Source organism: Neltuma alba, unplaced genomic scaffold (genome assembly GCF_004799145.2).
Source record: "Neltuma alba isolate B1F8T4 unplaced genomic scaffold, ASM479914v2 tig00012343_pilon, whole genome shotgun sequence".
NCBI classification, from domain to species: Eukaryota; Viridiplantae; Streptophyta; class Magnoliopsida; order Fabales; family Fabaceae; genus Neltuma; species Neltuma alba.
The window spans coordinates 384,086-397,623 of NW_021636852.1; the positions used below are offsets into that span (position 1 = coordinate 384,086).

At 34.8% G+C, this 13,538-nt stretch overlaps 1 protein-coding gene across 1 annotated transcript; it reads right to left on the bottom strand.

Annotated features, from left to right (window-relative positions):
• Nucleotides 1-1,186: 1,186 nt before the first annotated feature.
• Nucleotides 1,187-2,638, bottom strand: LOC114726160 (uncharacterized). Its single transcript, XM_028912726.1, has 2 exons — nucleotides 2,320-2,638; nucleotides 1,187-2,238 (listed from the first exon to the last, which is right to left on the bottom strand). The coding sequence occupies exons 1-2, from the start codon at nucleotides 2,636-2,638 to the stop codon at nucleotides 1,187-1,189; spliced, it is 1,371 nt and encodes a 456-aa protein (XP_028768559.1).
• Nucleotides 2,639-13,538: the final 10,900 nt, after the last annotated feature.

Genomic DNA, 13,538 nt, shown 5'->3' on the forward strand with positions numbered 1-13,538 from the left:
CCAGGGTTTTACTTGCATAGTAGATGGGATGGAAGACCTTTTCTGCTTTTTGTCCAAGCACTGCTCCAACGGCAAAATCATTAGCATCTGCCATAATGATGAAGGGTAGCTCCCAATTAGGTACCACTAAAATTGGTGTTGAGGTGAGCTTCTTCTTTAACTCCTCAAAAGAGTTCATACAAGCGTCATCAAACTTGAACTCCCTATCTTTCTCCAACAAATTGCACAAAGGCTTAGTGATTTTAGAGAAATCTTTAATGAAATGACGGTAGAATCCCACGTGACCCAAGAAACTTCTAATACCCTTAACACTTGTTGGTGGAGGCAATTGCTCAATAACAGATACCTTTGCCTTGTCAACTTCTAGGCCTTGTTTGGATACTCGATGACCAAGGACAATGCCCTCTTGTACCATGAAGTGACATTTTTCCCAATTCAGAACCAAATTAGTTTCTTCACATCTTTGCAGAATAGCCGCCAAGTTATCTAAGCAACAATCAAAAGAATCTCCAAAAACGGAGAAGTCATCCATGAACACTTTAATTGTTTTCTCAATCATGTCAACAAAGATGGCCATCATGTATCTTTGGAATGTTGCTGGAGCATTGCAAAGACCAAATGGCATTCTTTTGAAAGCAAACATACCATATGGACAAGTAAATGTTGTTTTCTCTTGATCTTTTGGGGCTATTACAATTTGGTTGTATCCTGAATATCCATCCAAGAAACAGAAGAATTTTTGCCCAGCAAGTTTATCCAACATCTAATCAATAAATGGCAATGGGAAATGGTCTTTTTTGGTTGCTGCATTTAACTTTCGATAGTCCATGCAAATTCTCCACCTAGTCACAGTACGAGTTGGAACTAACTCATTTCAGGTGTTAGCCAATACAATTATACTGCCTTTTTTAGGGACGCATTGAACTTGGCTCACCCATGAACTATCAGAAATAGGGTATACTATGCCAGCAGAAAGCCATTTAAGGATCTCTTTCTTGACTACCTCTTTCATAACCGGGTTTAATCTCCTTTGATGCTCAATGGAAGGTTTGTGACCATCCTCTAATAAAATCTTGTGCATACAAATAGAAGGGTTGATCCCTTTGATGTCAGCTATGGACCACCCAATAGCTTTCTTGTGGTGTCTCAAGACCCTTAACAGTTTCTCTTCTTGCAACGTGGACAACTAAGAAGAAACGATCACAGGTAATGTAGTAGAATTACCCAAGTAGGCATACTTGAGATGTGACGGTAAAGTCTTCAACTCCAACATCGGCGGTTCATCCACAGAAGGCTTTAGAGGAGAGTTTAAAGCACTAGTCACATCCAGACGCTCAAAAGTCTTAGCTTTTCGATACGGAAATGCTTCAATACTCATCATTTCTGCATACGCTTCAACCTTGCCATCAATACTACTTGTTTCTCCAATCAACAATGCTTCTAATGGGTCTTTGGTCAAAGAGTTAATCAACTCCTCTTGCATTGTAGAATCAATCACATCGATACAATTACAGTGAGCAGAATCATATGGAAACTTCAAGGCTTGATTCATGTTGAATATCACATTCTCATCATTTACTCGCATGGTGATCTCACCCTTTTCTACGTCAATGAGGGTTCTTACGGTAGCTAAGAATGGCCGTCCCAAAATAATGGGGATATTCCAATCTACCTCACAGTCTAACACAATGAAATCAGTTGGGAATATGAATTTATCTACCTTCACCAAGACATCTTCTACAATCCCTTTTGGATATGAGATACTTCTGTCAGCAAAGAGCAATGTAACAGTTGTTGGCCTTGCTTCACCCAAATTTAATCGATTGAATACAACTAGAGGCATCAGGTTAACACTTGCTCCCAAATCGCATAGGGCTTTTCCATTGAAGTGTTTGCCTATGTTGCATGGAATATAAAAACTGCCTGGATCTCTCAATTTGGGTGGGAGTTTTCGCTGCAAGATGGCACTACAATCTTCAGTAAGGGCTACTCTTTCAAATTCACCAAATCTCTTCTTCTTGGAGAGAACATCCTTAAGAAACTTAGCATATTTAGGCATCTGCTCTAATGCTTCAGCAAACGGGATGTTGATGTGTAATTGCTTAAACATGTCCACAAATTTCTTGAACTGGACATCTTCATCTTTCTTCCTGAACCTTTGAGGAAAGGGAAGTGGCGGCATCTGTGTAGCAGGAGGGGGAGTTGTCTTCCTCTTTTTATCATCAACCATTTTACCCTCTACATTTTTTCCTCGAACCACATCATTGAGATTTTCTTTTGTTTGTTTCCTTTTCTTGGTTTCTTCCTCTTCTACTATACCACCTTCTTCTGAAAGCTCATTTGTATCAAGATCAGTCACCATACTGTTAGTGATGTCCTTGTCGGTCTTACTAGGCCTCTGAATGTCAGGTAGTTGCTTTCCACTTCTCAAACTGATAGCTTTGCACTCTTCATTACCATCCCTTTTTGGATTGGGAATGGTATCACTTGGTAAGCTGCTTCTTGTGAGTACATTCATTTGTGAAGCCAGTTGACCCATTTGAACCTCAAGATTCTTGATAGCAGTTTCATGGAGAGAAAATGTTGCCTTATTCTCAATCCTTGCAGATTCTTGATTTGCTAATAGCTGAGCAAACATCTTCTCAATTTTGGATTCCTCCTTTTGAGGATGCTGCTATTGCAGTTGATGTTGTTGCGGTTGACCATGAAAACCAGGAGGCCCCATTTGTTTAGCACCAAATGGTAATATTTGTGGTGGATTCAAACTTGGCCCATTTCGCGAGGAGAAATTTGGGTGATTTCTCAAATTTGGATTGTAAGTTTGAGAGTAAGGGCTTCCTTGTGGTCTTCGCTGTGCATTATTCATATAATTGACTGTTTCCAAGGTTGACAAACTCAATTATTTTTATATATTTTGGTGTCTTTTATATGAGTTTTGTCAGCTTAATTGATCCCTTTTTGCCTTAATTGATTTATTTTGTTTTATTTTGAATTATTATTTTATAGGGGCAAAGTTTTCATGTTTTGATTTAATTATGATTAATTGATTTTTAAGGACAATTAATGCTACCTTATCCTTAAATTTTGCTTGCAGGTTCTTGGAAGATTCAAAAATAAAAAATAAAAAAATAAAAAAGAAAAAAAGAAAAAAATTAAATTAAAAAATATATAATAATAAGGTGGGGGCAAAACGCAACGTTTTGCCCCAACCTAATAATCATCATCTCCAGCGAGCGGAAAGAAAGAGGCAACAGAAGACGCGAGGCGCGGCTGGAACAGAGCTGAACGGAGCCGCATACGAAACAGAGCAAGCTGGCCGAGCGAGCTGGGCGGCGAGCGAGGAGACCATTCATCATCTTCTCCGTTGAATCTTTCTGGTGGTGGAGAGAATCAACGCGGGGCGACGTGAGGCGAGACGCGCTGGACGACCAGTGACGGCGTGAGGGACTTGGTAGTAAAACAGAGCTGGGACGGTGGTTGAGAGAAGAAAGAAGAACCAGTGACAGCAAGACCAGAAGCGTGAACAGGACCTTCATCACCACCGTCTTCTTCACTGCCATGGCCGACCGTATGAGGAAACTTATTGAAGTAGATTCTGAAATTATGCGTGGCTAGAGCTGAATAATCCTCTAATTCAACAATAATGGCAGGAGCTTGGATCATCAAAGGGGAGTTTTAGTTGCTTTAATTTCCTGTCTAATAATTGTTTAACAATTCCTAGGTCTTAGGATAGTTATTCTGATTATTAGAAAATTTTGTATTGTTAAATTTGATTATCTGTGGAGATTTTTGTGGCTGGATTATTGTTTAGCATTTGACATTGGGTTGTTTATAGCTTTGATTTCAATTATGATGTTGTGGTTATGACATTTGTATTAATTTTGGAGTTAATATATTGTGATTTTCTGAGGTGGCTTGGAATCTTGGATCATATTGTCTCTTGCTAGCTTTAATTCTATTATTTTGGATTTAAGAATTTTAATTAAGCATTAGTTTTTAGCATCCTTAATTCTATTTTACTATTCTGGTTGCAGTTAGTAAATTAGGATTTTGGGAAAATATTTTGTGACAATTCGAGGTGGCTCGGTTGTTGGATTAAAAGCTTAATTATAATTCTTAATTCATTGTTTTAACTTCCACATCTTTTAGAGTGATGATTGCCTGCGTTGTTGAATTGGAGGATTGATTATCATCATTGTTATTTGTGTGTCTCATTTTTATTTCTTTAATCTTCATTCATTTTAATCATTTTTACATAAAAACAAAAAAAGTATTTTAATTTCAATTTAATTCATGGTGTTTAATTAGAAATTCTCAAATCAAAAATCCTTTTTATAATTTAGGTTACTTGCATTTATTTACTAGGATTTAATTTCGTTTTCGGCTCCTCAAAGTGAATACGACCCGGATTGTGCACTATATTGCATTAATTCGGTTAATTTTTGGAGTAACTCCAAAGCGACAATTAAGGGAAGTTAACTTCAAGTGTATGGGCATTGATCAGAGTGATGTTCCTCATTACAATGGTCACAAGTGTATCCCGGAGCCTGAAGTGCATGAACTCCCACAGCATTTCCTTTCTTAATCTGTAATTCCATATTGTCAAATCTCTTAGATATTGCTTCGAGTTGCGATGCAATATCCCTTGATGATGAAGAACTAGGCTCCTTATATCTCCCAAAACTTTGCCTTCTCTTGTTATACTATTGCATAGTGCTAGATGCCACCTCTTCATACAGTTCATATATCTCATTAACCTTCATCTTTTCGATTCTTCCATTTGAAGCGGTATTCAGCATTGTCACTATCTGATCATTCAACCCATTCCAGAAGGCTTCCATTAAAACATATTTCTTTTGCTCATGATTTGGACAATTTCTCCACATATCCTTGAATCTTTCCCAAGCCTCGTAGAATAACTCATCTGGATGCTGCTCGAAAGAAAGCAATTCACCCGTTAATGTAGCACGTTTGCCTCTTGGAATAAATCTGGCCTTGAACTTAGATACAAGCTCATCCCAAGTCTTAATGGAGTGTTATGGTAAAGAATTCAACCATGTTTTCGCCTTGTGAGACAACGACATGGGGAACAATCTCAATCACAGTGCATCTTTAGTAACCCCATTTTGTTTGAAGTTCTCACATACCTCTATAAACTTGGTCAAATGCTCATTCGGATCATCATTAAAATTTCCTTCAAAAGTACCCATCACCCCCAGTAGTTGAATCATAACGAGCTTGATTTCAAAATTCGTGGCTTGAATGTCTGGTAGCCGGATACTTGAGTGAAAAGTCTATCCTTCTTTATCCAAATAGTCATCCAGAGTGTACACGTCGTTCTCATCTTCCTCCGCCATGTTTTCTTCTGATTCTGATTCAGGTGGTGGTGGTAGAAGTAACTAAGGTTGTTGTTGAATCTCCGGTGTGTTTTCAGTTTCTCCCGACCTGGATTCTTCTTCGGTAACTTCTTCCAAAATAACTTCCAATCTTCCTTGCATGCGTCAGGGGTTACCTGCGCATTCAAATCGAAAATAAAAGTATCAAACTTATCAAGAGAAATGAACGAAATAAATACTACCACTACTACCTATAACTATCACTACAAATGCTAACTGAAACTTAAGCGTAACCAATCACACAATAAGGTCAATCAACCATAAACACTCTCACCGTTAGTCCCCAGCTACGGCGCCAAAAACTTGTTCACCGATTAACTAAACCGCAAGTAGACGGGTCACAAGTAATATAAAAAGTATCGTTTCCTCAGAGACTAAGGCTAGATGAGTTGAAAATCATAATTGTGTACTTGATTAGGTTAAGTGAAACAATTGTTATAAAAGAGTTGGAGAAATGAAATTAGGAAAACAACGGTTTAAAGCAGTATAAAATCAACTTGACCTTGAAACAATGAAGAGACTAGGGTTATTCTTCACTAAAGTACTTCATGAACTGGATTAATCACTTCTCAAGTAGTGCTTTACAATAAGTTCAGTTAGCCTGGGTTTGCAGAATTGATTAAGCTTTCTCAAGTCAAAACCAAATGTTTGCAATCACGATTAAAACACAGCAATCTCTTGCATTTGTTTGAAAAGGTTGCACTTTAAAAACCAAAACCCATTTAGTCTATGCTAGGTCAACAGATACATCTATGTTCTATCAACAAACCGTCTATTTACTCAATTAAATTTCCGGACTAGCATGTTTTTACCAAAGTTCACAGATTAGCTTAACTTTCTCAAGTTAGACTAATCAAACAATCATTCCAAATGATGGCCAGACATAAGGAAGCATTAAGTTCAAAGTAAAAACAATTGAACATTATCATTAACACTCAAGAGATAGTAAAACCAAGTCTCAATCCATACAATAGATCAAAATAACCCTAGAAAAATGGATTTAGCTATACATATCGAGAAAAGAACTACAACTATAAGAGTAGCTAGTAGTCATAGCAGAAACAAGAAGGGAAGAAGAAGAAAACCCAGAAAAATCAAGTTACAAACTTCGAATTTCTTCTAGCTTCAAGCCCAAAGATTCCAAGCTTCCAAAACTCCAAACCCTAGCAGAGCCAGCCTCCAAAATCACTCCAAAGTCGAAGTTTTTTTTCAAAAACCGAGTATCCCCCTCTATATGCCCTAATTTTTTAAGTTACAACATAAAACGCACAGCTGCGAGGGGTTAGGCGCCGCGACGCCTTTTATAGAATGGCTTTCCTTCGAGGCTCAGGCGCTGCGGCGGATCATACCAAACAAGCTTCCTCCGAGACAGCTTGGGCACCGCGGCAGATTCAGTAAGGCGCCGCGGCGCCTTTTACAGAGACACACTCCTCCCTCTCTATTTGAGCCGCCGTGGCGTCTTCTCCCAGATGCCGCGGCGGATGACTTCTTTTTAGCTCTTCTCAATTTCTTACTCTCCTCAGGCTTTGTTTCCTGCAAAATTGACTTTCAAACCCAATAAAAGAGCGCTAAATCAGCTTAATTCAGTAGGAATTTTGAGAGGTTATCACTAAAATGCAAAATTTAAAAGTGAAATTTCTAAGAGAAAAATTTGATATCTTTACCACCAAAGAAGGGCATACTCATAATGATGAAATGATGATGAAGTTTCAAAAAATTGATGATAGTGGTTGTCTATTACATATTTACACTCTTGATGGAACTTTTAAATGTTGTCTATGTTTTAGATGTTCTTAAATATTAATAGATGTTTAAATATGATAATATTTTCTGTTTGTGACTTAATTTTATTTATATCTATTTCTTTTACTAGTAATTTTATTGCTTTATTTTTATTTTTTTTTATAAAATATATAGGAAATATAAAGAGTTGTATTTTTTCTTAAATGGGCCAAAAGCCCGCTGACCAGCCCGGGGCCCACCAACTTAAGGACCATGCCTGACAAAATGTAATATTTTTGAAATTTCAGACCAGCCCGTATTCCTAGCATTACCCCCCACCCCCAGGCCCCAACCCAATTTTTTCAAAGCAAAGTCTCACTGGGGTTCGCATTATGTATTCCTTTTGTTCTTTTTTATAAACAACAACTACTGTCTTCTTCTTATCCCTAAATATATGCAACAAGTTTTCTTAGATTTTTGTAGCAATTTTCCCATTTTACCCCCATTAATTACTTATTTTAATACTCAATATATTTATTATCTCATTTTCCAAACTATCATTTCTCTCCTTTACACATTCTCTCTCTTTCATAATTCTTTTTATTATAATAATTTTCTTATTATATTTGTCACGCCCTGAAAATTAAAGGGTGACCGGCACGGAATATGAGAACTCACATTCCTAAAGCCTTCAAGACATACAAACAAATGCTTGCCCTAAAAATTACAAAAAATCTCAAGGGTTCATCCGTTATTTCTAGTTCATATATATATATATATGTATTTCTTATTGTCAAAATAGTAAGTTTTTTTTTTCCTTTGTTTTTAAATGTACGCTTAGATTTACATCATTAAAAGATATTCGGAAACGTATCTACAAGCTTTGATTAATAATGAGTGTCTTTGCTATTCAACTCAATAGTTCCCATTAATAAAAATAAGGTAAAAGAAGTGCTACAAGAACAAATTATGCAATATAATCATGTAAAATAAATAATTTACCATTGCTTTTAAATTCATAATAAGCCATGAAAACATAAAATAAAATATATAAAGAGGTTTTGATATAAAAAAAAACTTTATTTATAAATTCAAATCACGAAATAGTGTCAAAAACTCTTTTCAGTTGAGGACTTCAACAAAACGAGTAACAAGCGTGGACACACAGTCCACGAGGGTAAGTAACCAACAGGCGTGGCTGGAGCCACAAATTCAAGCGCGGGAACGATGCCCACGAATATCAAGCGAGTTCGATGTTAACCATGGCGCACCATCACAAGTTCGATCGAAGCAACAAATACAAGCGCAGCCGGAGCCACGAATTACAAGCGTGAGAACAATGCCCACGAATAACAAGCGCAGCTAAAGCCACGAATAACAAGCATGAGAACAATGCCCACGAATAACAAGCGCAGCTGAAGCCACGAATAACAAGCGTGAGAACAATGCCCACGGATAACAAGCGCAGCTGAAGCCACGAATAACAAGCGAGCTCGATATTAACCATGGTGCACCAAGAGCTAACAGTACTGCTGTTAGCAACCAGCGTTCTGTATTCAGTCCTCAGGAAAAAAAACATTTTTCAAGCATGCATGGGATCAATATACCATTAAACGAAAGATATCTGTATCCCATAATGAAATCTTATAAAGAAAGAATATTTTATAACAAATGATCCCAGCATGAAAGTTTTCAAATAACATTTTCAAAACTTTCTTTCAAATTTCGTTAGTCACTGAGGAAGGATTCTTTTCAAACAGTATAAGTTCATACAGGGACATTTTTAAAATATATATATCATTATTCAAAAGCATTATTTCGTCCGGGCATACAAATATCAATAAACAAATGTTATAGTTCCAACAAATCTGTTTTCAATCAAATAATATTTAAAACAAAAATATTGATGATATAAACAAATATGACATTGAAAAACATATCATTTATAAAAATTATCATGAAGCACTATTCACTAAACAGCTACTTATCTCAATCATACTACTTACTTTCGTTTATACAATTATGTAATGTGCTTACTCCTAAATCTCCTGGTGTCACAGAACCAAAAGAATTTTTCATAACAATTTATTCAATGAAATTTTAGTTGATTATTCTTCTTCAGCAAGTCTCAATAAATAAAAATGAGCTTATGTATATAAATATTTCACTCAATGCCAACGTTCAAGGGATTTTATTTAAATTTCTGTGGAGTTTCATACATGGATATTATATCAACCTTTCAAAAAAACGTTTTCTAATTCAGCTCAATAATACTGCACAATAAACCAACTCCTTTGTTACACCATTCCATAAATCAATTTGCAAATGTCCATTAATCTTAGTTTAATTAAATTCTTCCACAAGATTGCACAGCTATTCCAAGCACATCTTAGCTCAACTCACATAATAAATATCAGGCTATAAAAATCAACAACCATATTGCTCTTGAGCGTCCAAATAACTAGTTACAACATCTTCATTATCGCGTTCTACTCCTAGACAAGCAACTACAACACCCTAAATACAACATGAAGCTACACAAGTTAATTTCTCAACATTATTAACATAAGTAACTAGATTCCAAAGTTCTACTTTTGCAATCATCACAATATTAATATAAACATATCCAAATACTTCATCCCCTCATGTCTAAACCAAACAAAATCTCCAAGTCTCATTCTTCATTCACACAGTTCGTCAAACACCTTATAGGCATTCGACATAACTCAACAACCAAACCTCTTAATCCACAAGTTGGCAACAGTGAAGCATTGCTAATTGCTAATTAACACACACATATGTTTCGGCACCCTCATTCAAATAAACTCATCAAATCCATTAAACCAAAATTCATCAAAGCTCAACGCAATACCCCCCGGGCCAAACCGTACATCAGCGCCAACTGAATATATATATATATATATAATCTCAATACAATTCCACACACTCCCATTCATCAGAGTAGAAGATTAAATACAACAGAAGTAAATTATCTCCAATCCACTCCCCACAACAGCAGCAGCAAAAACAGGGGAGAGAAGAACAGGGAAAACTTCTCTCAAATACACTGCTACTCAAGATAAAAAAAAAAAAGGATTTGAGCTTACCTAAATCCCTAATAGTAGCAACTAAGATGGAAGAGGAAAACGGGAATGAAGCTCAATCCTTTCTAAGCTACCAAGGCACCGAAGAGCAAAGGAAAAATAGAATGACAAAGCTTTGAAGGAAGCAACGCAGAGTTCAGCATTACCGGCACACCCACAGCACACACGCCGTCGACGAACGCACGGATAGGGGAAGGCAGTGGAAGGAGCGATGGAATCACAAGATGGGGTTAGGGATTTGAGGTTTTCTTCACTTCCGGAGCTTTCTCCCCCTTTTTTTTTCACCCCCACGCGATGCCCTCATAGGCAGTGGCAGGAAAAATAAATAAATAAAATAAAATAAAATCTCATTTAAACTTAAATCTTCATTTTCATTTTTTTTAAGGGAAATGTTGTAATTTAATTTGGAAAACAATAATAAAATTCCCCTTTTTAGCAAACCCAAGATTTGAAGCAAATGCATACTCAACAACCTCCACTGCTACCTAGCCCCCGATTTTTTTCTTGATCACTGGACCACAATAAATGATAAAAGAATTAACTAACTTATAATTACATTATCAAGATTATTACAATTATTATTTTTCTTATCTCTGTTTTTTTTTATGTTTTTTTTTTCTTTCTTTGAAGATGGGCTTACTTTCAACTATACCCATTGTTATAAAATTTAAATCATACCTTTTTAAAAAAAATTACTTGATCAATTAATGAGTACTGAAGATCTTAAGAATTTTCAAATTTCTGGGTCATTACAATATTTTAGAGAAAGAACTCCTAATTTTTATTCATTTATTGTCTCTAACTAACTTTTTTATCCATGTAATAGAATCTAAGGTTGCTTATAAAAAAGGACGGAGGGAGTAACATAAAATTGTTATTGGTAATTATTATTTTGACAAAATCTAGATAAAATTCTTTATATATCTAACATTCTAACTACATATTTTTTGAATAAAAATTAAAAGATGCAGCTATCATGTTTTCATGCTTGGAACCAAATTCCAAATTATAGAAGTTTAGTTATTAATTTTAAATTATAGAAATAATTATAAAATTCAATTTTTTAGGAACTAATAATGTAATAAATTGAAATTATTTCAAAACTATTATACCCGATTTTTCCTTACATATTTCCTAATTTAGTCACTAAAACAACTTATTTCATGTCAGCAACAACATAATGTACTATCTAAAGATGTTGCTTATTTAGGATTTGTGTGATTCTTATAAGCACTTTCATGTAAACTAAAATAATTTCTTCCACGTAATTTACCTCATATTTTGTAAATCATAATTAAAAAAATAATTGAATAGCTGCTTATAAGTTACTATAATCAAGCTCTTACATGTTTATGTTCAGGATATGGAAAAACATTTTTACAGACTTTGATAGCCAGATTCCTGTCCAGAATACCATTTTGATGCTTTTGATGCTATCTATTTTAATTTTTTTCAAAAGAAATAGATGGTTCTAAGTTACCAAATGAAATATTAATTATATTTTTTTTCAAAATTATATTAATTGTAACTTTTGTAACTTATATTAAATTTAATTCATTGTGTATTAAATAAAGGTAAATTTGAAAGTTTATTTTATTTCCATATAAATTTAATGAGTTAATAATCTCATCTTGATTTTGATCAAATTAGATGTTTAGAAATATTTCATAATAAGAATAGCATTACATTTTAGAAAAAAGGGTAACCACCCAAAAAAGGAAAACTAGTTCCGCTAAAAAAATCTAAGAACCAAGTACAAGTAAAAATTACCCTACATTTAGTGTGCAAAGCATTAAATCCACATTAATTGCCCAACTTTTCATTAGAATAAAAAGAAGGGTTTAGGTACAAATATATACATAAAACATTTTCACATGCACATTTGATACACTCCTCTGGTCTTATTTATAGGGCAGAAAGAAAAGACATTTTTTAGTCATATTTATAGGGCACTGAGAGAAATTTTTTGTATGGATGTGTAATTTTATCCCTCATTTATTATTATGTTGACTTTGTTTACATAAGGTGTAATGTATATTAAATAAGGATAAAGTTGAAAAGTTATTAAATTTTAAATAAGAATTAATGAACTTTAAGGTTTTTTTTATTTGTATAAAACATGCTGAAAGTATCTTACAAATAGGACCAGAAAAGTATAATGTTTCCTTGAACGTAAAAATATACATGAAGACTCCAAAATGGAACAAATAAGTTACCACTTAAGTCTACCAATATAACCATTTAACAAACATTTCAATTAAAAAAATAATACAAAATTACACATGAAAGTTTTTAAATGGTGTAAATAAACATGTCGATTAAGTTATATATATTGTTTTTGCATAATCAAATCAATGGTTATATGAGTGGGGCAGCTACAAAAAATCTAATGTAATCGTATATTTCCTCAACAACATTTCATTTATAGCTGGCTGCTTGCCATGCCACAGCCATATAAAATTTGTCTAGTTCATAGTTCCATTAAAATCACTTGGAAAATAAATTCTCTTCCAATTCAAGAGACTTAATAAGTTTGTTACGAGATTAGCCCAAAAAAAAGCTTGTTATAAAAAGGTAAGGTGAGCGAGGGGTATTAAAGGTTAAACCTCACAAATTTAAGCACTCGAAAGCTGAACCATCGGAATTATGTGCCTCGCTTTATTATTTAATACCATTCTGATTTTAAATTTAAGTCATTCCTGTAAAAAAAAAAGTTTTAGTCCTTAATATAAGTTTCTTATAATATATTTTAATGTTTGTTAATTACTCTTATTTAATTTATTTACCAGACCCACGATTCCGGGGCGGGCAGGACCAGCATTGACGAAGACCGGCTTTTCTCACAGGTGGGGCTCGCACTTCGTTGCTGTTAATGTTATGCGTGAACCTTGCCAGCGCACGCTTTAACAGCTCTTTCTTAATTTTCCTATAACAAACATAAATAGATTTTAGAAACTTTACCATTTTCGTAAGTCCAATAATCAATAATCAAGCTCTCTTTTTCTCCCCCGTTTCCACTTTTTACGCTTTGGTGGGTTTGAGGTCCCATCGTCGACTTTTCAAACAGTTGAGCTACTGTGGCCATAGAATAAAGAGCTGGAGGACTGAACCCAAAAGCTGCTGCAGCTCTGAATCATTAGGGTTTTCCAAATATTTTCCTCCTGAACTGCAGACCATTCAAGTTAAACTACTATTTTTTCCCAAAAAAAGATGTTCACTTTTGATCAACTCTTTAGGCTTTAATTTCCGGCTTCTTCTGTCGATAGTCCGGCGAAATATTTATCCTCCGTAGGGGATTCTAAAGACTCCAAAGCTT